At 45.8% G+C, this 23,652-nt stretch overlaps 1 protein-coding gene across 1 annotated transcript in view; it reads left to right on the forward strand.

The window, feature by feature from the left end:
* The window catches only part of DPP6 (dipeptidyl peptidase like 6), a 372,651-nt gene that overhangs the window by 275,423 nt on the left and 73,576 nt on the right, over positions 1-23,652 (forward strand). Inside the window, exon 8 of the mRNA XM_044425269.1 lies at positions 18,421-18,541. Coding sequence (XP_044281204.1) covers positions 18,421-18,541 — 121 coding nt within the window. The remainder of the gene's footprint in view (positions 1-18,420; positions 18,542-23,652) is intronic.

Here is a 23,652-nt window from a genome sequence, read left to right on the forward strand (position 1 = left end):
AATCCTGTTAACTGGAGATTGTGGTGGCAACTTACAGGGTTGTAATGAGGTTCACAAGAATGGAAGAAGCTATTTGGTTGGAGAGTAAGAATAATTGAAAAGAACAGACATGTAAACAAAGCCCTACTGAATCATACTTAAGCTCTGGCTAGTCCAGATTATATTGGGCTGGTTCGCATGAAATAGCAGTCGAGGGTAGGTTAATTTACCCCTGAGCTGTGATGCCTGCCAGACACCATGATGCCCATGCAAGCCCTCCGCAGGGTTTGTCCTGTTCTATGGACCCATCTAGTGAGGGTTATTTCAGGGCTAAACAACTCCTGCATAACCCACAGGGTCTGTGGCACAGTGGAGTCATGCAAGGGGTGTTTAACGCTCAAATCACCTGCACCCGTCAGGCTCACACGACATAACAGACTCCAATAATCCCTGGTCAGAAAATGTATACACATAATGACCACCTGCATGTGTTTTAGCTCCTTGGGGGTCAATTGACAATGGTGAGCTGTTGTGGTATGTGAACTGACCCAGCAAGAGAAAGGAAAAGCATCAGAGGAGCATATTCTAAAGGTAGCTAGTTGTTTGTGCAAATAAAACCTTGTTTCCAGGCAGCAGTGGTGATTCAGATACTTCAAGCAAAGCCGTACGTCTGTAGTTTGTCCTCTGGGTTATACTGCCTCTCAAAATGGAGGCTCAGGAAGAGTAGTACTGCAACAAATTAATCTGCACCCTTTCTGGAAACAAAATGAGCAGGCTCACTGCTTCTATTTCCTGATAGTTCAAAGAGATGCAAAAGTCTCTCCTGTGCACAGAAGGTGGGAGAAAGGAAGAGAATGCCAAGTTCCCACCCTGATAATTGGAGGATGCTCTGTGATGCTGACAGTTTCATATACTGGGTTTCTCGTGGATCTGTCAGTTTCCTTGGGCTTATCGTGACCATTTGAAAATGCTGTGCTGCCCATCGCAGGCCATTTTGCTTGCACTAAATTGCTTTGGCAATCACAAGGAAGTACCTCCAGAGGCAAAGAGGAAAAGGGAGGAAGAAAATTGTCTCCTGATACCATCTGGGTCTTCAGTTGGTTTCTCGCTTTCCACAAAAGAAACAAGTCACCCAACAGTCTGCAGCACCGACTGTATGACTGACTGACTAAGGCACATCTTTCCATCTGGAGGGGTATGCAGGGAAACTCACTCCAGGGGCTTCTCCTGGCCCTCCCTGAGGGTCAGCCTCTAGTGCAGCCACAGTTCACACCCCATCCCAGAGGAACCCACTGCCAGTGCTGCAGGCTGCTTGCTTGTGGCCTCTCACCCTGGCTGAGACACCGGTGGTGTGAAGGAGCAGCGGGAGATGCCTGGTCTGGCTTGCTCATTGACTCTGTAGCACATGGGAGCACATGGTAGGCTGGGCCATTTTAACTCTTTCCAAGCTGGGAATAGCTATGCAAATTGACTTTGGCTGCTGCAGCTGAGTAAGAATTTCATTTCAGTTTGTTTGTAATAAATACATCCTGAAATTAACAAAGTTCTTCATATCTGGGAAAGATCTTAAGATTAAAAAACAGAATGCAGAGGAAAGCAAAACTAAGGCATTTGCCCATCTTTACACACAACACACACGCTCTGCACTGCATTCTTAAAGCCCCAGACTCTTCAGCCGGAGAGCAATGTAGCAATGGCAGTCTGCCCTGTTGCTTCCTTGTGTTTTGCAAATGCAAGCCCAGGAATGCTGGTACCGTGTTGCAGAGTATTTCATGTTGTCCAGCGAGGAGGAAACTCTTTCCAGGTGCAAAAGTGGCTCTTGGATTGCGATTTCCAATCCAGGCTTCTCTTTGATCTGCATCTAAATATCATGTAGGCAGGTGTGTGTGCTTTTGAGTCATGTTTTCTTGGAGCCTGCCTCATTAATTTCTCATGGTGTTACTCTCTCATCTCCCCTCCTCCCTGTTTGCAGTGACATCTGAGTCAGTATTAAGCTGCAGTCTGCCATATGAAATTGCTTTGGTTTTTGGTGACTTTGTAGGAGATGAGCAGGAAGTCAGGAAGGGAGTAAGAGCCGAATCCATCTTGCTTAAAGAAAACATCAAAGGGGGAACCTCAAGAGAAACAGCCCATAAAATAGGTTCTTTAATTTCATGTCTGTCACATTACTGTACTGCGCGTGATGTAGTGGTTAAGAGCATGGGACTGGGACTCAGTCTGGATTCTAGTCCCCCCTCAGTCGTGGGCCAATTGGATGACCTTGAGCCATTCACAGACTCTCAGGTCTACCTACCTCACAGGGCTGTTGTTGCAGAGATAAGGCTTAGAAAGGAGAAGAAGAATGATATAAGCTCCTTTGAGTTCTTTAAAAAAAAGGGGGTGTAGGATATAAAACTAATAAATAAATAAATTGCCCCAATAGCTGAAGCTTTCGGACAGTGGCCAAAGGTTAAAACTTTAAAAATGCATACAAGCATAGGAACGTATGACACATACATTTCTGAAAACAGTTTTAAACAATCAACAATAAGAATAGTTCAAAATGTGATTAAAACATTATCATGTGCTGCCAAATGCCTGGGAGAAGAAGGTCTTAACTTGGTACAGAAAAGATAGTATTGGCACCAGGGAAGGAGATCATTCAGGGGGCCATTTCAGAATCGGGATGGGGGGGTGGGGGCTGTCTCCATCATTGCTACCTTCTGCCTTGAAATAGGTACCGTGAGGAGGGCCTTTCCATTCAGGAAGAGGAAATTCCACAGGGCAGGGGAGGAATCTCCTTATCACTGACTCCAGCTTGGGAAAGACATGAGGAGCTGGGCCTTTTTCAGCATCCATCCCCAATAACCAGCCCTGAATATTTCCTGGCTTTGTGGCAGTCAGCTGAAACTGTCCTTTCAGACTAGGTTTCAGGGATCCCAGGCTGCTTCTGCCCATATCCACCCTCCTTGAGGAGATCAATAATGCCAAACAAGCTTTCTTACACTGTACTGCTGTTGCTGAAGTTCTAGTTTCCTTGCTTAGCCTGTGACAGTTGCAAGTGTAAGAATTCTCGCAGTCACTACCTGCAGAGTCCAGGTGTTAAAGAGTTTGAAGAGCAAAAGTTTTGCAGATGGATGGGATGTGCATTTTGCTTTAACTCTGTCGTTTGCCCCAATTCAGACAGAGCTAAGCCTAAGCAAAGAACTAGAAAACCCCACGATGCTAATTTAAAGCTCTAGGGATGAGGGATCTTGAGGCTTCAGGAATGTCACAACACTGTTACAAATCCATTTGGATTTGCATCTGGGATTAATCAGAAGTTGTTCTAGAGTGGCCCAGTGAGGGTTGCGGTGTGTGATCCAGTTCTGAATCTGGCGAAGGAGGGCTAGCCCATCATATTGACAAAGACTTTGTCCACCCGTACCACCCGTTCTCTACAATGTACAGTTTCAGTTGTCTTGTAGGGTGTTCCTCCCCTTCACACAGCACAATACCAGAGTTCTGCATGAAGTAAAGGACAAGCTAGACACAACATTAATGCCATGATTGCCCTTAGCATGTCCAGCTTTTTAAAAACAGCAGCCACGGGATAGGTGGTTGGATCAGAATTGGGGCCATGGCCCAGGCAAAGGGCCTTAATCCCCCTTGTTTCCCATAAGGAAGCTGTTCTCCTCATAGGGAAGCTTCCATTGCCTCCCAGTGCACATGGCCCCAGCCCTGATCCCTCCTCCCCCCCTCCCTGCTACTGCGATTTAAGTTTGAAACACCAGACGTATTAATTGCAATTACAAAATCACCATCATGCCAAACCTGGAATTACATGTGGCCTATAATCTTGGGTTACAGGCAAGGTTTCCAGCTAGCAGGCTGATGCAGAAATAACTGAAAAATAAGGCTGGAAAGGATGCTGAGAAGAATCAGGAGGATAAAAGGCGCATGGGGAGGGGGGACCTCCTGATACATGAGCTTTCGGCAAGGATGCACCAGTGGACCTGCCCCAGCTGCAGGTAATAGATCCATTGCACAGAGGATGATCCTGGTGGGCACTGGAGGTCCTTGTGGAGGAAGGATGCAAATTCCCTTCAAAGAGGAGAGTTATTAATATGGTACTTTGCATGCCTTGTCCGCCCTATTTATTTAGGCATTTATAAGTGCTTTATTCTATCCTTCCATGAAGCAGCTCGGGGTGATAGCACATATATGATCCCCCCTGCCCTGCATTTTATCCTCACAACAATCCTGTAAGGTGGGTTAGGCTGAGAGAGTTTGACTGACTGAAGGTCAACTGGTGAGCTACGTAATGGAGAGATGGGGACCGGGAAGAAGCTCCACCAAGGGATGGTCCAGGTTCTCTTTGGTAGCCTTGAGAACCCGTGCAGGGCCCAGCCTTCCCAGGGTTTGCATAGCCTTTCATTGCCTGTCCAGTGTTACGTGGAGATACTGAGCAGCAGCAAATGCCCCAGGCCTTCTAGGAGAAGGAGAACAGCTTTCCAAGCGTTGCGACTGTTGAGTGCTGCCCCCTGGTCCACGTGACGTGGCAGTTGCCCCATTGTGGCCAGTCCAGCTCAGTCATCACCGCTGATCTGCACCCATACAGAAATAAATCTGATATGCAATTCCCACCAACAATAGACATCTTAGAGAGGCAGATGAGGAATGATATGTTTGGATGCTCTTCTACATCAAAAGCTCCAGTCCATGAAAGGCGAGCATGTTACGCAGGGCTTCTGTGCCTAGCCTTCATTTGACCAAGCTAGTTTTCTACATAGGCAAGATTTGGTTTTGTTTGGGATTTTTCATGAGTACATCCATCAGTGAAACTATAGCAGAGGGTAGATGTGAGCCTGCTATTCAGCAACAGCAAGATTTGAGGTTGTCAGATCATTCTGCCAAAAACTGAAGTGCCGGGATCCTGCTTCCTAATGATTTATGCTAACCACGAAACCGCAGTCTCTCTTTATTCCAATGTTCTGTAATGTAATAAAATGTTATCAATGAAGCAGTGTGTATCATTTCACATGAAGAAAATCTAATTTACAGTGGTGCCCTACATAAGCATCAGTGATATTAGGTTACAGAATACAAGATAATCCATCATGCAGAACTTAAAAGCACAATCAGGGTTCATATTAAAGGCCACATTTACTGATACATACTTGAAGTAATGTAACAAGGCAGTTATCATTTAAATAACTACTTAAGAAGTCTGGGCACAAAATTCTACCGAATCGCAGTTCTATTTGGAGACATTAAAGGTCTCTTTTTCAGTTCTGAAAGGCAGTGGAAATGTGCTAGCAAGATTTCCTTAAAATTGCCTAAATTATTGCAGCTGTCTGGTTGCAAAGCTCAAGTTATTGTTCCGAAGGGAATGTGTACATTTGGAGCAAGGGAGCAAGACTCCACTTTCACAATATAAATGTGCAGTCAAGCGTATTCGCGATGCTTCTGTGGCTGGAGTCATGCAAAAGGCAGTTACTGCGATGGTGTGAGAACATGAGAATGAAATATCTCATCTTCAGCATCTGGCAAAAAGGAGCCATTTCTGAATGTGAGCGTCCTAATTGGGCAGGCCCATAAAATTGCTCAAGGTTCGTGATGGCGGGGTTTGGACCTCAGAAAGTTCAGAGAATAAGCCTGAACTGTGAGCTGTTGGAACAGGCTGGAAGACTACAGTGGCAGGCACATCCTCAGCTATTCATGTCTTAAAGTACATGAGGAAAGCAACAGGACTCCCACTATTTGCTTAACTTCCTAATCCCAGTTTCCAAAAATTCCAGTTAAAGAGTTAGCAATGGACAATAGTTCCTAACAGAAGATGAGGTTCTTTTAAAGAAACTGCATTTCCAGGGCATGTGCACACATTTGTGTTGTGCTCCTATGACTCTTAACCAAACAGATTTGGAAACAATACACAAGAGCTAGAAAACCTGAATTTATTTTATTTTATTTTATTTAAAGCTTTTATAGACCGTCCCACTACTAACATCTCGGGATGGTTTGCAACAAGACAGATAAAAATGGCACAGCATCCAGCAATTCACAATAAAATCACAATTAAAACCACTTAAACATGGATGCCAGAAGCAGACAAGAAGTTGACACTGCCTTCAGTTCCCGGGGCAAGGTGGGAGAAGCGTTGATCAAGGATCTTTCCCTGCAGCCAGTCCGTTGAAAGCGGTACTTGGCCATGTGAGCCAATGATGCCCTTCCCTACGCGAGGCAGCTCCTCATTCAGAAAGGTCCATGACACCACTCTAATCTGACAGTTCAAATTTCCTGAGTTAGAGAGTCCTCATCTAGCCCTTTTGCTTTCACGTTTTTCCTTACTTGCAGGAGTTCCTAACAAGCACGTTCAAACATGTTTCTTCCCATGCATCCCCCTTGAAGAAAGGGACACTGCAGGAAAAGTCGGTCTTCTGAATGTGATACCGATTGCCTTACATAAAAGCTTGAATGAGCCCTGAAAAGAAGCACTATCAAAACCCTCAGTTGGACACTCCTGGTCCAAACATGCCTACAACAAGGAGCAGCGGCACCAACTTAGTTTGGAGCACTTAATGAGAAACAAATCAGGTGCAGACATAACGTTACCAGCACGGTGCTTGCCTTAAAATAGCTGCAGTTAATAATGGCACTAACCTAATATGCCCGTTTTCAGAAGCAAAGCCAGCCACGAAACTATCCTTTTATGAATAACACATGGTGTCCAATAGACAGAAATGGGGCTTGTTTTGTTTCTGTCATTGTTTTTCATTCACAATCTCATTTTCAGTGGGTGGGTGGCTGTAATTTTACCATATGGCCTTGATGGCACATGGATCCAAACATGTTTCTACCCACATGGATTCAGCAAACAAAGCAGCTCCAAGCTCTTGGGCAGAGGTGTGTGTGTGTGTACATAGGACTACCCATGGCACTAGACCTCAGTGTAGGATTAGCTCTAGAACAGTGACGAAGCTTTTGCATCTAGCAGAGCTTTTTATTTTAGTACAGATATATATATATATATAAAGAAAGCATCAATTAGTGCAATACACACACCGACTGGACAAGCAGGCCAATGCTGATAATAGGGCGAGAATAAGAAAAAACAGAGATCAGAGCTATGGTTTGCCAAAAAGAGAAGTGGGGAGCTTGTTGGGGAAGGGTGAGGTGGACTCTGGAGGCCTAGAAACAACAGAGAAATCCTACACTTCAGTGGCACGGAGCTGGCCGTGCAAGAGGGGAGCCAAATCAGGAGAAATAAAGCAGAGCAGGCATCTTGATCTGCCTCAGAGGAAGGGTAAAGCAAAGGCTTTCAGATGCCCACAGCCATCTGGAAAACCAGCAAGTGCCTGCCCGCCCTTCTCTGGTTCTCCAGGCTTCTGGCCACAATGGGCCCCTTGCCTACATGGGAATGATAAAGGAGCCTGATAAAAGTGATGGTGGGGAAGTGATGGTGGTCTATGTCACTTTTAGGAACGCCTAAGCTTGACCCAGGGCAGAACATGGCTGCAAAAGCAGAATTAGGACTGAGGGGAGTGGAGCTGGGCCTCTTCACTAGCCTGGAGAAAGGAGATGGAGACAAGGGCACTGGGTGGGGTCCCCCAAAAAGCATAGCACCGCTCCCTCATCTCCTAGTCCCTGGAGAGGAAACCGCTGACCATCAGTTCTTAAAGGCCCTGCTGCTTATTCCCACTCTGGGGCACTTTGGATCTCTGAGTGACATGCAAATGTGCCTCACCCCGAATGCGGCAGCCGTGCATGCAGCGCGGATGTATCTCGGGTCGCTAAGGCAAACGGACCCGGCTGCAGCAGTGGGAGAGATGCATGTATTTGCCAGATGTTACCTGAGCACAGGTGTGTCACAAAGGGCGATGCTCCAGTTAGGTGTGCAAGGCAGCCAAGTAGGGCGCACGGAGAGGGAAGCTCTGAATCTGGAACCTGGGGTGCACCCCAAAGAGAGGGACTGGAGCTGGAATGTGAGGGATGGTTGCCAGCTGGGGAAACCGCGGTTGCCTCTTAGAGCAGCCTCCCCCAGCTCAGCCCCCTCCAGGTGTGTGAAACTCCAACTCCACTTATCCACCATCCCTCCGTCTAAGACATCTGGAGGGTGTCAAATTGGGAAACCTGCTTTAGAGGAAAGCAACAGAGCATCTGTGCTTTTGGGGTCCTGTGAAGAACTCTCCTCAAAGAGTGCTGATCTCCAGGGCAGTTACAGGAAAAGGTCTGTTCAGACAAGACGATAACCCACACTGTAAGAAGGGATATGGAACAAGTGTAGCTTGTCACTGAAATGTGGGTTGTTGTTACTGAAACATGGGTTGCCATTGAACCGTGGCTTATTGTTATCTGAACCTAACCTAGAAACAAATGATGGTTAACAGCCCACAGATCACAGCTCAGCTACCCATCATGAGTTCTCTTCATGAGTAGTTCAGATAACAGAATTACCCATATTCCAACCACCCATATACTTCAATAACAATCCGTTCCACCCTTGGGTTTGGGTTGTCCAAACGTAACCCCTGACTGCTAATGCAAATACGATGTTTCTTAGGGTCAAATGAGCAGCAGTTCCCAGTAAGAAAGAGGGCACAATGGACGACCTGGTGGTTCTTTATCTGCAGCTGAGGATGCGTCGTGACTGAACCATTTTTCCAGGGCTTTTAGATGAGCCATTGCTTGGTCACCTTGGTTGCTGGACTCAGGTGGGGACCTGGAATCAAGGCGGCATTTGCATCCCTCTGGAATTCCCACTGCTTGTGTGAGGGCCGCGCCTGCTGATCCAGTTAGAGTAGAGGACACCCCGGCCATGAACCCTAAATGCCTCGGGTGCTACTAGCTTGCACAGCACTCCATGTGTGCGTGTGCACGCCTACACATAAGATTGTGCGCCCACGTAGTTCCCCCACCCACACCCTTTTCTAACGAAACACACTCCCATCTGGCATCTTCCGTTCCTCATTGTAAAGTGCCAGCTTCAGCCTTTGAATAGACTTCGTCAATTTCACTTTTGCTATTGAAAGTGAGGAAATGAATTTGAGAAGCTCATTCACAGCCCTGGGAGAATACAGCCTCTGCATGAGAAGTGTAGCGGGACATATTATGTATAACAAATCTCTCTCTCTCTCTCTCTCTCTCTCTCTCTCTCTCTCTCTCTCTCTCTTCCCCCTCCCCACCCCTCTCCATTGAAAGCCTCGCCCCAAGACGTCCTAAAATGAATGACACCTATATTGTTATTGGGTGGGGATGCGTTGCAATCTTGCTGCAGTTGTTGTTGTATTGTTTGCCTGGGGTACATAAAAGGCACACACGTTTTGTCCTTAAAACAACCCTGTAGGGTTGGGTAGGATAGGTGAACAACAGTGATTCACCCTCAGCCACCCCCTACATTTCATGTCCAAGCTGCAAACCGAACCTGTAGCTTCCTAGCTGTTGTACCAGGTCCCCAAAGCTCAAATGAAGAAGGCACTGGAGTGCAGAGCTGTACGGCTGCAGCCACTGACATTCATCAAGCGCCTTTTGCTTTCTCAGAATGACATAAGCTCTCTTCAGGCTTTCTTCATTCCGATTTTCCAGAGTCCCAGACTGCGTGGAGGATTTCTACAGCAGCAGCAGCCCCTCCTAGTCAGACTATCACCTTCCATGCCTGCGAGGCGATGGAAATGCTCAGGCGGGGAGCAGGCACTGCAGCATGCCTCTCCTCCTGCGTTCAGCATCCAACGAAGCACAAAGAGCCCCAGAAAAGGCGTCCTGTTACGTACCGTTCTGGACATCTTTTCCAGATGTGGAACTTCCATGTGGATATTTCCTCCATCTGGAACAGCTTGCCCAGGTTTTTTTTTCTTTTCAGCATATTAGACAGGGTGTGTGTGCATACATGTGCATTGCTGGTCACGTGGGGCTCTGGATTGGAGTGTTGCCATATAGATATTCCTAAAGGAAATCAACCCTGACTGCTTTTTAGAAGGTGAAGTACTAAAGCTGAAGCTCAAATACTTTGGCCACCTAATGAGAAGGAAGGACTCCCTGGAGAAGATCCCGATGCTGGGGACGATTGACAGCAAAGGGAGAAGGGGACGGCAGAGGATGAGGTGGCTGGATGGAGTCACTGGGATGGTGGGTGTGAGCTTTGGACTCCAGGGGATGGTGGAGGACAGGAAGGCCTGGGGGAATGTTGTCCATGGGGTCACGATGAGTCAGATGCGACTTCGCAACTGAACAACAAATATGATTGTCTAAGAGCACACTCCTGCTGCTCTGCCTTAGATGCACATAACCCTAAAGCTCCCAACTCCAGGGGCAGAGACAAGGTAGTGGTGGCACCCCCACTGCTGCCCCTTGCCCATGCATTTTATCTAGGTAACCATCTTTGGTCATTTTGAGGAAGTGCTGGTGAGGGGGAGGGAAGGAGATTGGGACTCTGATGGGACTCCTTCTGTGAGGTTGACCCAGACTCCCCCCGCCTCTTCTGTCATGCTCCTTCCCCCCCCCCCCCCCCCCCCCCCCCGTCCTCCCAGAAAGGAGCCAGTGAGGGGGCGAAGCAGGGACTCAGCCATGGGGCCTCAGTACCAGGACTCAAAGAACCCTGTGGGTCCTCAGACGGTCTTGGAATGGCCTTGAGAGTTCTTAGGATCACAGCCTAAGACTATCTCAGCATGACTATCTCACGCTGACCATGGCCTCTGAAAATCTCATTTCCCTGTCAGGTGCAGATTAATCTAAAACAAAGCACTTTTGTATCCTTTGCATTTTGAAGTCTAAAAATATCCAGCTGCCAACATCTATTCAAGCAATAATTGCAAGCAGGAAATAGAGAAGTGACAATGCTAAGCGAAAGAAAAGGCCATGAGAGCTCCTCTTTGGAATATTCGCACTGAGACGCTCCTCTGCAGGTCCAGTCTCTCATGGCTGGCTGTGCCCAAGTGTGTGTTGTGGGGGATCGCTTGACCTTTTGAAAGACTGTTGCGGGGGGGATACAGGACATGGGCGCATGGGTATCAGGCGCCCTCCCTCGTGCTCTGGAGCAGTGCGACACCGATTTATCATCTCAGTGACAAGGAGGCACCTGAGTGACATCGTTTGAGTAATAGCTATTTGCAGAAATAAAAACGCCTAGTGCGATCGTGTCAAATTCACGAGGAGTGACCCAGCTTCATGTTCCAGGACCTCCTGCCACGAATTCCTCTTATAATGATCATGGCACTCTAAAAATATAATATGTGCCTGCATAAAACCAGAACTTTTTAAAAAGATAGGACTTGGAAAGGTGAGAACGTTAATGCAATAAGCTGAACTTCCCGGGCTGATTATTTGCAAAGTTTCGGCTGTTTTTAGAAGATGCTGCTGAACCTATGCAATAACCGGGCATGGCGTCTGATCGGAATGTGGAGGTTTATGTCCCAAGCGGGGCAGCTTCCCTTCTAAAGAAAGGAACACATTCCAGTGGATGGTGATCGTGGGGCCAGGCTGACCCTGAATCAAGGCCTGGGCACACACTCGCAAACGCCTGACAGCCAAGACCAGTCACATGGGTTGTGGCTGGGATTCAGGCTCCGGCTGCCATTGGCTTTACTGCTCCTTTGACAACAGAAGCCCGTCTGTGATCCAACCAGGGCTTCATATTACTTGTCCACTGCAGGGGCTGGTGCTGAACATCCCTGCTCCATTCTGTGCCCAAAGAAATCCCCGATCGCTTAGTCCCGTGCTTTAGACCAGCCTCTCCCAGCTTGGGATGCATTGCATCACCAGCATGGCCAGTGGAATCGTAGGAGTTGCAGTCCAACACATCCCGACAGCACCAAGTAAGGCCCCTGACTTTTGAACGCGCTGAGTTCATGATGTGGCCAAACGGAACCTGTATCTCCCTGCAGATGATCACCGCAAGAAGGATCCTCGTGCTTCTCAAGGTTTCATTTCTGTCATGCCTCTCTCTGGGATTTTGCTTTTGCAAAGCTTCTTGTGCAGTCATGTCCTTTGCTCACTTTTCGGTGCAGCCAGGCAGGGAGCGCTGATGTGGAGGGGGTCACAGCACTGAGAGGAGAGTTCTCAGCCCCATGGGAGGGGAAAAGGCAAGCTTAGGAGCAGCATGTGAGGAAAGCAGTTTAAAGGGTGAGGGGAGGAAATGGTGGGCAAAAAGACTTAAACCAAGGGTCTGCGGGGGGGCATGTGGCAAAACAGAGGGATTCCCTCCATCACCATCTTTATCTGCATTTAAGAGAGCACAATACTTGCTCAAAAGTTCAGTTTCCATCAGTTTAAACATGCAGGAAAGGTGAAGAAATCCAGGATGGATTCAAATGAGCTGGGATTTCTGTGAATCTGACCTGCAGATTCTACAGCAGAACAGCTTTTGTCTAGTCCTGCAGATTTCACAGAGTTGCAGTCACCTTTGCACAAATGTGTACTAGCCCAATAGCATTTTTGTGCAAATGGAGCAAAATTTTTATACATCCTAGACAACCTTCTATCAATAGTGAATGATAGAATGAGAGATGCAGGCAATCTGCAAAACACAGACAGTGAGCATTTAACAAGACTCTGCTCTCCATATTTTTTTTACAATTGAGGAAAAATAGAGAAAATATGCAGGAGAAAGCTGTTCCTAGTTCTGCCACACTGCAAAGATTTAAACCACGTCCATCTCTGAAATGAAATTGAGAACGATTGTGCTGTTATTCAGCATGCATAAAATTATGAGAACCAAATGCCTCTTAAAAGTTATACTGCCTGTAATTCACATAATATATTGGCCAGTTCCAAGAATAAAAGCTATTTTGGGAGATGTCTTTTTTAATGTCAAAACTATCAAAGCAGTTAAAATGTTAGGAGCATAGTTCATGGAACATCTAAAATATTTTTGTCATGGGCAATTTGGGTATCCAAGACAATATAAATCCATTTATTTTTGATGAGCATTGAAAGTTCAAATTATTTTTAAACATGTTCAAGTCATGCCCTGCAGCGACCTTTCCTGGCCATCCTGAGCTATCTTTTCTGGTTGCACAGCAGTGTCGACAGGAGGGGACTTGGAATTGTGTGTGAGCTGCAGAAGTAATTCATGTTCGGAGGCATAATGCCTATTGTCCTGGAGCTGGCGGGTACCATCATGGCCCATGGACACTGATAGACGTCTCCTGAAATATTTGCCTAATCCCTTTACCACTTTCCCAACTCTCATGGAATTGGCTGGGATTCAGTTCCTCAAGGAACTCTTAAACTTACAAGGAGAGAATTCATAGAGGCATGAGTATAAGAGCTTAGTTAAATTAGCAAATTATGGAGTGCTTCTAATGCTTCTCTTCGTCATAAGATTTGGCAATGCCCAGTGGCAGCTTCCTTGTAGGAATAGGTATTACTTTGGATAAATTTTGTGACGGAAACTACCTATCTACTACCTACACTTGGAATTTAATGCATAGTCAACATAAATGGATTTTCCACACCTTTTTGACAGCTGAAAGACTAGTATTCCAACTGCAGAAGGATAAATGCCCATGGAACTAATGGAGTGACTTTGGAGCTGTCACAGACTCTCAGCCCAACCTACCTCACAGGGTTGTTGTTGTGAAGATACGATTGAGAGGAGGAAGAGAAATATATAAACTGCCTTGAGTTACCTGAAAGGAAAAAGACAGGCTATAACTATAATAATAATAATAAGCCACCTGAAATAACAGAATGAACAGAAGTTTTATGAAACTTTAAATTTCGAATGAGTGACCTTTGGGCATATTTTACAAATTGATAAATATATAGATATCTGGGCTGCCTTTGTTGAGGTTTGTGCATAACTTTTTCCAACAACAGTAGCCTGCTTTGCTACGTACTACTGCATAGAGATATCCGACATATATGTAATTACAGTTATTTATTTCCTTCATGTTTATACTGCCCAGTGGCCAAAGCTCCCTCAGCAGTTAACAGAAGTTAAAAAGATAAAAACACACAGTTTAAAAAAACAAATCTACAATAGCAATTGCCATGATTCAGCATAGAAGCATAGCAGCGGTATAGAATGAAATGAAATATATAAAAACAACGTTAAACTGTTAAAATACTGAGAAAATAAAGAGGTCTTCACCTGGTACTGAAAAGAATATGCAGTAGGTGCTGTGCACACCTGTTTGGGGGGCTCGTTCCACAACAGGTGTGCCCCCTCTTGGTAGCCATCCACCTCACTTCCTTTGGAAGCGGCTCCCAGAGAAGGACCCCAAAGATGGACTCAGGCTCCTAGTATCGGAGGAGGAGATCCTTCAGATAACCGGGTCCTGAGCCGTTTGGGCTTTGCATGTTAGTACAGTGGTACCTCAGCTCACGAATGCCTCAGTTCACGACCAAATCGGATCGCAAACAGAAATTTCATAAAATGTTGCTGCAGGTTGTGAACTCTGCATCGGGTGACGATCATGAGCGCACCTGCCTTCCCTGCATGGGCGCGATCGCGGTCGTGCTGCGGGGGTGGCCGTGTTCGTGCTGGGGGGAGATGGCCGCGATTGCGCCCATGTTCCCTGCCCGAGCGCGCCCCCGCCCGCCTCTTCCCAACACCTGCGCCCGCCTCCCCTCTGTGCGCCCACAATCGTGCCCTTCCCCCCCCCCCCCCGCACGATCGCTGGTGTGGGGGGGAGATGGCCGCGATCTTTGTTGTTCTTTGTCACTTTGCTTCAAATTTTTGTGAGTACAAAAAATAGTTGCAGAACGGATTAACTTTATTTACATTGACCCTTATGGGGAAATTTGACTTGGCTCACGACCAATTTGGGTCACAACCACAGTCCTGGAACTGATTAAGTTCGTGAGACAAGGTACCACTGTACTAGCACTATAAGTTGGGCCCAGGCTTCAACCAGCGGCCGGTGGAGCTGGAAGAGGGCTGGCATAATGTCTCCCCATGAACCAGTCCCATTAACAGCCTCGCTCCCCTGTTCTGGATCAGCTGAAATTTCTGGACTGGTTTTCAAAGGCAGCCTCACTTACATTGCAGTGGCCCTGCTGAGAGATTACCAGAGCACGGATAACTGTCGTAAGGCTTTCTCTGTCCAGGTTGGTATATCGGCTTAAGGTGATAAGAGGTGCTGCTGGCCACCAGGTCCACACATGCCTCAGTTGACAACTCTGGGTCCAGGGGCACCCCCAAACCTTGAACCTTGCCTTTAGGGGGAGTGCGCCCCCATTCAGAACAGGCTGAATATCACCCAGCTGGACAGACGGAGCACCCACTGACAACTTGGGTCTTTTCAAATCCTATCCAAGAAACTGCAATATTTTTGTTTATTTTGTCTCTTCTCTCTCTCTCTTCAAGGTGTGGTTGGTTTGGTTTTGTAATGCATGCTAAAAAAGAAATAAAAAGCTTTAAGCTTTGGCATATCATTATTGTTTATAGCCATAGGCTATCACAAGTATAAGAAATAGAAAGAAATGTAGGTATGAGCAGTAAGCGGGTTGTTGATGTATTCTCTAGCTTTCTATGGAAGTTCTCCTTCCCATCTGAGATTTAGAACAGGCATCAAAATGTCATACCTACTGCATAGTTTTTGCTAGATCTTTATCCCACCATTTATTGAGGTTCTGAGAAGGGTACATGACCTCCATTCTGTACTTATCCTCACAACAACCCTGCAGTGCAGGTGAGGTTGAGAAATGGTGGAACCAGGGTGACGCTTAATCCCTGTATTAGCTACCCTGATTGGCTGTAGGTGTCAGGTATTTGCCACCTGCAATGGGGGCCTTCTGCATGGAAAGCTTGGGGTTTTCTTACTGAATGACAGCCCCTCTTCTAATTGCTAATACATTGTCAATTCCCTGTGTGCTTTGCACTATATTTCAGTAGCTCATGTAGTGCAGTAGAGGGTTGAAAGAATGGAAAGAAAAATTCTTTACTCTCTGTCACAGCTGATAATATTTGCTTTCAGTTGGGCTCAGTTGGACACAGCTTTTCTGAAGCCTTTTTAACTCCACAAAGACTTGAAATACCTATGACCGAGTTAAAATGTTACTTGCATTATTTTTGAGCCTTGGGCAAACTCCCCAAAACAACTGCAGATATTAAACTAAGATCTATACTTGCTTTGGGATGTATTCCTGTTTTTCACTGTACCATATGTGCTCTTGCAGTGTAATAGTTTGTGAAACCTGAGCTGAAAGCAAATCTCATTTCCCACCATTGCATTTTTATAAACATGATGCCAGAAATTGCAGCCTAACATTGGGGCAGAGATTTAACTTCATTCCAAATATCTTTAGATGTATAAAATCCAAGCCTTAAATGTCTACCAAAGGTTATATATAATATGCCTTTTAAATCTCAGTATTTTGAGGCTGATGTGCCAGTTACATAAGCCCTTTCAGAATAAATTAGATGAATATATTCTGAATACATTGCTTGGAGAGAGATTTTAAGATGCAGAGATGTTATCTGTACAATGAAGCAGATTTTCTGCAGTAATCGTTAGAGAAATCCAAGGAATTGATGGATGCTGGTTTCCCAGGGATCAAGACATTTGGTTAATGACAAGGACAGAAATGTAGGCCAACATCTGGATTCACTGAATATTGAATTATTGATCCTGTTTTCAGGTATTTTCCCTTTGTGGAGTCTGTCCTTTTCTAATACCAATGCCAATGCCAATGCCAATGCCAATAATAATAATAATAATAATAATAATAATAATAAATGTCTAGGCAGTGCCATATAAGGTACAAACCCATGAATAACAAGGCATCCTGTAGACCTTCAAGATACACCAGTGCGACAGCGTATGGGGAGTCTTTCCGGTGTGCGTGGATTCCAGCTGCCAACTCACAACTGCCATGACCCTGTACTTGCCCGGCCAACCCAGAAGGCAGACTTTCCCTATCCGCTCTTTTGTACCTCTTGTTTCCTTTTTATCATCTTCTGTCTTTTTCCTTGTTTTCTCACTTATCTGACTGAAAACAAAAAAGTGGATTTTCAGCCATTCCTCAGAGACTCAAGACTCAACAGGAACCAAATTTAATTAAATTTAATTTAATTAGTGGAGGCTGCATTTCTCTCCAGCAGTCCCAAAGGACAATATATCTTGGAGAGAGGAGGAGTTAAGTGTTTGTTCGAATTTTCTCCTCTTAGTCCTCTTCTTCATCATCATCACCTTTGTTTCTATATTATTTTTTGTGATTGTTCCAAATAATGGAAAAAAAAGATGACTAAACATCAGCTGGAGAGGGAGGGGAGCAAACATATGACTGTATAAGTTTCCTGATAAAATGGAATTATGTACATGTGAAGATGATGGCAAACCTCTGTTCGTGCTCACCACTGCTGTGGGGGATTGCACATAATGCAGGGATGGACTTGGTTGGATCCTTGCTGTTTTTAGAGCAGAGTTCTTTCGCAACACCTGCTGCCTGAGAAGCAGGCAGCCATGTCACCGTCATTGGGCCCCAGGTGAAAGTCTTTTTTCCTTTTAAGACCATGTTGTGCTTTTAGTTCTGCTGTATCCCTGCTTTGCTGTTGATAGTTTTATTTATACTAATATACATGGTGGTTTTCATTCTGTTTTGATTTTTCATTTGTGCCAGTTTTTAGGACTTTAAATGCTACAGTTAACTCCCCAGAGAAAGGCACTTACTGATTGGTATACAAACCCATTGGGTCTCTTGGCAACTTCTCTAACACTAAACAAAGGCAATGCTCAAAGAGATGACCGCCATTTTATCATATTTTAAGATGCACCTTTTCGATGAACTATGCATATTAAAAAAAACGGAGTTGTATAGAAGGCAAATTCCCTCAGGAACGCAAATGGATAAATCAGTCTCAGATTTGGATGCAGCTCTCTCTCAATTTCTCATTTTCCCAATCTTAGTTCGGCTTTAATGCTGAGATTTTTTCCCAGTCTAAAGCTTTGTTAATCCCAAATGAAAGATGTTTAAAGAAAAAGATTTATATAAAAATCCATATGCATTTTTGTGTCGATTTCAGTTCATAAATTTATTTTATATGCAATTTTGCCTAATATGCACATTTTCCAAGCAATTTTCTTAATACTATCCACTTATTGTGATTTTATTAGCACAATATTGTGTTAATATGTGTTATTAACATATCATTTGTGTGCACTTTTCCCACAGTATTTTGCACGGTTTGATTGATGAATTCCATTGCAAAATTTAATTAAGAGCAATTATGAAGGATAATTGAGTTTCAGTTGGTTCAAAAGTGAAATATTAAGTAAGGTCACATAAAAACAGAAACTGAAAAAACCCTTCCCCGAAGCCCAGCCTGGAGCAGCTTCTGCCGTCACAATATAAATAGCAAGAATGGTGGGAGAACCCCGCTGTGGCAGGGAGTGCCCTGCCCTGAAGCTGTTGATGGTTCCGGATTCTCCTTGGGCCCTGGATCACGGTCCATATGCCTGTTATTGAACTAATGACCACAAAGTCCTTTGCTCTTGAGCTAACCGCAGTGACCAAGTGCTTCTCTCCCACATTTTTGTGTAGATATTTATCTTTGAGAACAACATCTACTATTGCGCCCATGTGGGGAAGCAGGCCATCCGCGTGGTCTCCACCGGAAAAGACAAAGTTATTTTCAATGGACTCAGCGACTGGCTATATGAAGGTAGGCTAACCGCTTCTGAATATTTCCAAGGGGCCTGCTTGTCTTCTCTCTCCCCCCCCCCCCCACTTTCTCTCAGTCTTTCTCTCTCAGGCATAGGCACATACATTGGTATAGATAGATGGCATTGAAATAATGCTTTATTGGAGGAAATCTGCCACTGCTGCATACAGCATCCAGCTCCTGCCTATAAGCTTCTCAAGGGGATACTCTGCATGCAAAAAGCCAGCAATCCCATCGTGCGCATCTCTACTCAAATCCTGGACCTTCTGAAGCAGTTATTTCTGCTGCTCAGCTTCCCATGCTGCTGGGAAGTTGTCGCCGAGATTTAGTCAACATCCCTTGAAATTTGGACCTCTTGGTTTCAGTCCTCTCCTCTGGAGCAACAGACAAGCTGTTTGCTCCATCATCCACATAGCAGCCTCTCCAAGATTTGAAAGATCAACTTGTGTTTCCCAGGCTGAACAGAGCCCGGTCCATCCATCCTTCCTGCTCCGTAGGCCCTTTGCCACCTGAGCCATTTCCAGCCACCCCGGAGGTCCTCTCAGGAGGAACAGCTGTAGCTTTCTCATCAGCAAGGGAACACCGAGCCATGCATTCTGTGCAGCAAAGCTGTGCAGTCAGTTCACGCCAGTCCCCAAAATGTTCTGCCCAACCCCTTCTATCTGTCAGCACTGTGTACTACTGGGGTGACCCATCCTTCCTTACAGGATTTTCTGTTCCGTAAATTCTGCCAAAGGACAGCTGGCTTCAGTCCTCCCTGTTCTAGCTTTCTTTAAAAACAGAAAGAAAAGAATCTCCAGGTTTCCTGTCTCTACCAGCATACCTCTGTTAAATTTCAACCCACAGCACCCTGCAGCCAACCATGGGAGTTGTAGTCAGACACACTTGAAGGGCACCAGGCTGGGGACACTGGCACTGTACTTACTAGAAGCGGCTCGCCAGGGCTGTTTTGGTGAGAGAATTTCTTAGGACAGTGATGGCGAACATTTTAGAGACTGAGTGCCCAAACTACAACCCAAAACTACCTTATTTATCACAAAGTGTCAACACTACAAAAAATCTGAAAACTGCAGTTTTAGATTAGAAAAAACAATTCACAGCCACTCCAAGCGAATACACAAACACACACACACAAATCCTTGGCAACAGACTGAACGGCCATGTGAAAGCTCAGACGAGCTGCGGCTAATGAGTCATGGCTTGTATTGTCATTGCATGGCACCAGTGCACCATTCCGAGCATGGGCATGGCCCCAGCGTGCGCTGTTACCCGATGCTGAACTGCCGGAGCGATGTGGGGGCCATTTGGGTAGCATGCCAAAAGAGGGGCTCCCGGTGGCCGCGGTGGCAGCCATTCCATGGGTTCAGCACTACTGCCCTAACCCTACCCTGGTTCGCTCAACTAGCCCTAAAGAGCAAAAATGCCATTGAAAAGTAGGCAATTTTGAAAAAACCTAATATAAGAAGCTTTCCCTGCACACCTCATCAATAATGCCCAATAGAAACACATTACAACCATCAAAAATATACCAGGACAACTCGTTTGCCAAACCCTGGTGCGCACCCCTAACCCTATTTAGTGCTAAAGCTCCATAGAAAAGAGGGTGATTTGGAAAAGCCTTCTTTGTTTAGCTATTTCTGCGCAGCTCATACTTTCTCCCCTTTCTAAACCCGTTCCAACCATCTAAATAGTGTCAGGACACCTCGTTTCTCTAACCCTAACCCTACCCTGGTGCACACCCTTAACCCTAATTTAGGGCTGAAGTTCCATAGAAAAGAGGGTGATTTGGAAAAGCCTTCTTTGAGTAGCTTTTCCTGCACAGCTCATCGTTTCTTCCCCATCTAAACACATTCCAGCCATCAAAATCATGACAGGACACCTGGTTTGTCTAACCCTAACCCTACCCCGGTGCACACCCCTAACCCTAATTTGGGGCTGATGTTCAAGAGAAAAGACGGCGATTTTTAAAAAGCCTTTTTGAGTAGCTTTTTCTGCGCAGCTCATCCTTTCTGCCCCATCTAAACACATTCCAACCATCAAAATCATGCCAGGACACCTCGTTTGTCTAACCCTAACCCTACCCTGGTTCACACCCCTAACCCTATTTTAGGGCTAAAGCTCCATAGAAAAGAGGGTGATTTGCAAAAGCCTTCTTTGAGTAGCTTTTTCTGCACAGCTCATCCTTTCTGCCCCATCTAAACACATCCCAACCATCAAAATCATGCCAGGACACCTCGTTTGTCTAACCCTAACCCTACCGGGGTGCACACCCCTAACCCTTATTTGGGGCTGAAGTTCCAATGAAAATAATGTGATTTTAAAAAAGCCTTGAGTATCTTTTTCTGCATAGGTCATCCTTTCTGCCCATTCTAAACAGATTCCATCCATCAAAATTATTCCAGGACACCTCATTTGCCCAACCCTCACCCTACCCTGGGGAACACCCCTAACCTAATATTGCACTACAGTTCAAGTATAAATAATGTTATTTTGAAAAAGCCTTCCCTGAGTAGCTTTTTCAGCACAGCTTTTACTTTTTGCCCATTCTAATCACATTCCAGCCTTCAAAATGTGATTCATTTGTCTTACCCTAACCGTACCCTGGTGCCCACCCCTAACTCTAATATAGGGCTAAAGTTCCAGAGAATGGAGGGCTATATTTAAAAAGCCTTCCTTGAGAAGCTTTTTCTGCACAGCGTATCCTTTCTGCCCATTCTAACCTCATTCCAGCCATCGAAATCATTCCAGGACACCTCATTTGTCTAACCCTAACCCTACCCTGCTGTGCACCCCTAAGTCTAATTTAGGGCTAAAGTTCCAGAGAAAAGAGGGCGATTTTTTAAAAACGTTCTTTGAGTAGCTTTTTCTGCACTGCTCATCATTTCTGCCCCTTCTAAACATATTCCAGCCATCATATTCATGCAAGGACACCTCTTTTGTCTAACCCTAACCATACCCGGGTCCACACGCCTAACCCTAATATAGGGCTAAATTTCAATTGAAAATAATGTGATTTTCAAAAAGCCTTCCTTGAGAAGCTTTTTCTGCACAGCGTATCCTTTCTGCCCATTCCAAACACATTCGATTCATCAACATCATTGCCAGACACCTCGTTTGTCTAACCCTAACCCTTCCCCTGTGTTCAACTCTCACCGTAATACAGAGCTAAAAGACAATTGAAATTAGGGCAAGTTTCCAAAAGTCATATTTCTTAATATTCAGAATGGAAAGAACTTAAGGTTTTAAAAATCTGAATGCGAGAAAAAGTGAAACTGACCAACTGGTCTGTCCATAGGCAAAAATCCACCATCTGCCCAATTCCACTTTCACAGTGTCTGAGTGCATCCCATAATAAGAAACTATGGGGATAAAGGACATGCTTCGAGTGAATAATTGTGTGCCTCCACTGCTTGCTTGGTTGATGTCAAAATACCCTCTCTGCCCGTAACCTGCTCCTGCCAAATTGCTGGCGGGGAGCAGTTATCATGGTGGGAGGCTTAGAGGGCAGAGGCTAAGATAATGGTGCTGCTGATGCCCATTTTTGTTCTGTGGCCGCGATGCCCACAGTGCTCCCTCATTCACTGCCATCGACTTCCAGACTTGTCCTGGCGTGGCAAGAGAACATGGATTTCCCGGTCCAGCCTGCAACTGGAAGTCTGATCTGAGGGGGCCGTTCAGTAAAAGCCACCTGGGGAAAGCTGCCCCCCCCCCCACTTTAATGCTTCTTCCATGCAACTTGGAAAACAAGGCCCTTGGCACACATTTAGCCAAAGCTTTCCCACAAGTCTTTGGACTGCGATTCTTTTCTTCTGTGAAGAAGCATCCGTGACATTCAAGGGGTGCTTGCACAAACCCATATTGCTAAAAGAGGACTGCAGCTTCATCTGAGACCTTGCATTTGGGAAAGGGCTGTTCCGGATCAAATGCTGGGAAAAGTGGCTCTCCATCCCCCAAATGCAATCCCATTTCACCCCCTTCCATGTATCAAATTTCATGCCCAGCTTGTGTATTTAGAGAAATCCAGTCACAAAGCTCTTCCTGGCCTGTGCCCAGCATAGGGTGCCCAGGTGTGCTCTTTTACTGTACGGTCCTCTATTTTGATCCCAGCTTAAAGAGAAAGAACTTTAACAAGCCTTAGGACCGGGCTGAGCAAGGAGGCACACAGAGCACCTCATCACAGTACTTGTGAACGCAGGAAATTTATTTATTTATTTATTTATTAAAACATTTTTATGCCGCCCCATTCGCCGAAGCCTCGGGGCGGCTTACAACATAGATAAAACAAGTTAAAATCCATATAAAATAATCTTAATTAAAACTCACATTATAAAATAAGCCGCCCTGGCCAGATAAAATTCAATTGTATTTAGCATTTAAAATGTTGCTTAAATAAAAAGGTCTTAGCCTGGCGCCGAAAAACAAATAACGACGGCGCCAGGCGGACCTCTCTGGGGAGCGCATTCCATAACTTAGGCGCCACCGCTGAGAAAGCCCTTCTCCGAGTAACCACCCTCCTAATTTCTCTCACGGAGGGCTCCCGGAGAAGGGCCTCTCCCGCCGATCTCAGGGGGCGACTGGGCAAATATGGATGTAAGCGCTCCTTCAGGTAACCAGGACCCAAGCCGTCCTGGGCTTGCCCCAGACTGAGGCCAGGCCAGTGTTTCCTCTCGCCCAGTCACCCTTTGAGCAGACGCTGGATGGAGATTCACATGGGTGGATACATGGATGATTGGGTTGGTGCACAATGGAGAAAGCCGGCACACGGACATGACGGCATCCTAAGAAGCATCCTGGCTTCCTCCTGTTGCAGAATTCTCCCGCTCTACTGCAACTTGCCTCCTCTGTTGCACGCCTCATGTTTGTCCTCTTGGTCTGTCAGGTCCTGTGGATTTGCACTATTGTATTTTTACTTGTTTACATGCTATCACTTTAGCGACTGGCTGTGGGGAGGTGGATGGTGAGCATATGCTGAGCCGTCTCTCCATCTGTGCAGGCACGAGAGGCGTCCTATAATCGGTAGCTGTGCCGAGAGGATGCTTGCAGCGGGGGCGGCACTGTCGGGGTGTCCGTCTTGCCGTTTCCATGTTGTCCCTGGAGTTTGCCTCCCCTCT

The sequence above is a fragment of the Varanus komodoensis genome, unplaced genomic scaffold (assembly GCF_004798865.1).
Source record: "Varanus komodoensis strain SLA01 unplaced genomic scaffold, ASM479886v1 scaffold15, whole genome shotgun sequence".
Lineage (NCBI taxonomy): Eukaryota > Metazoa > Chordata > Lepidosauria > Squamata > Varanidae > Varanus > Varanus komodoensis.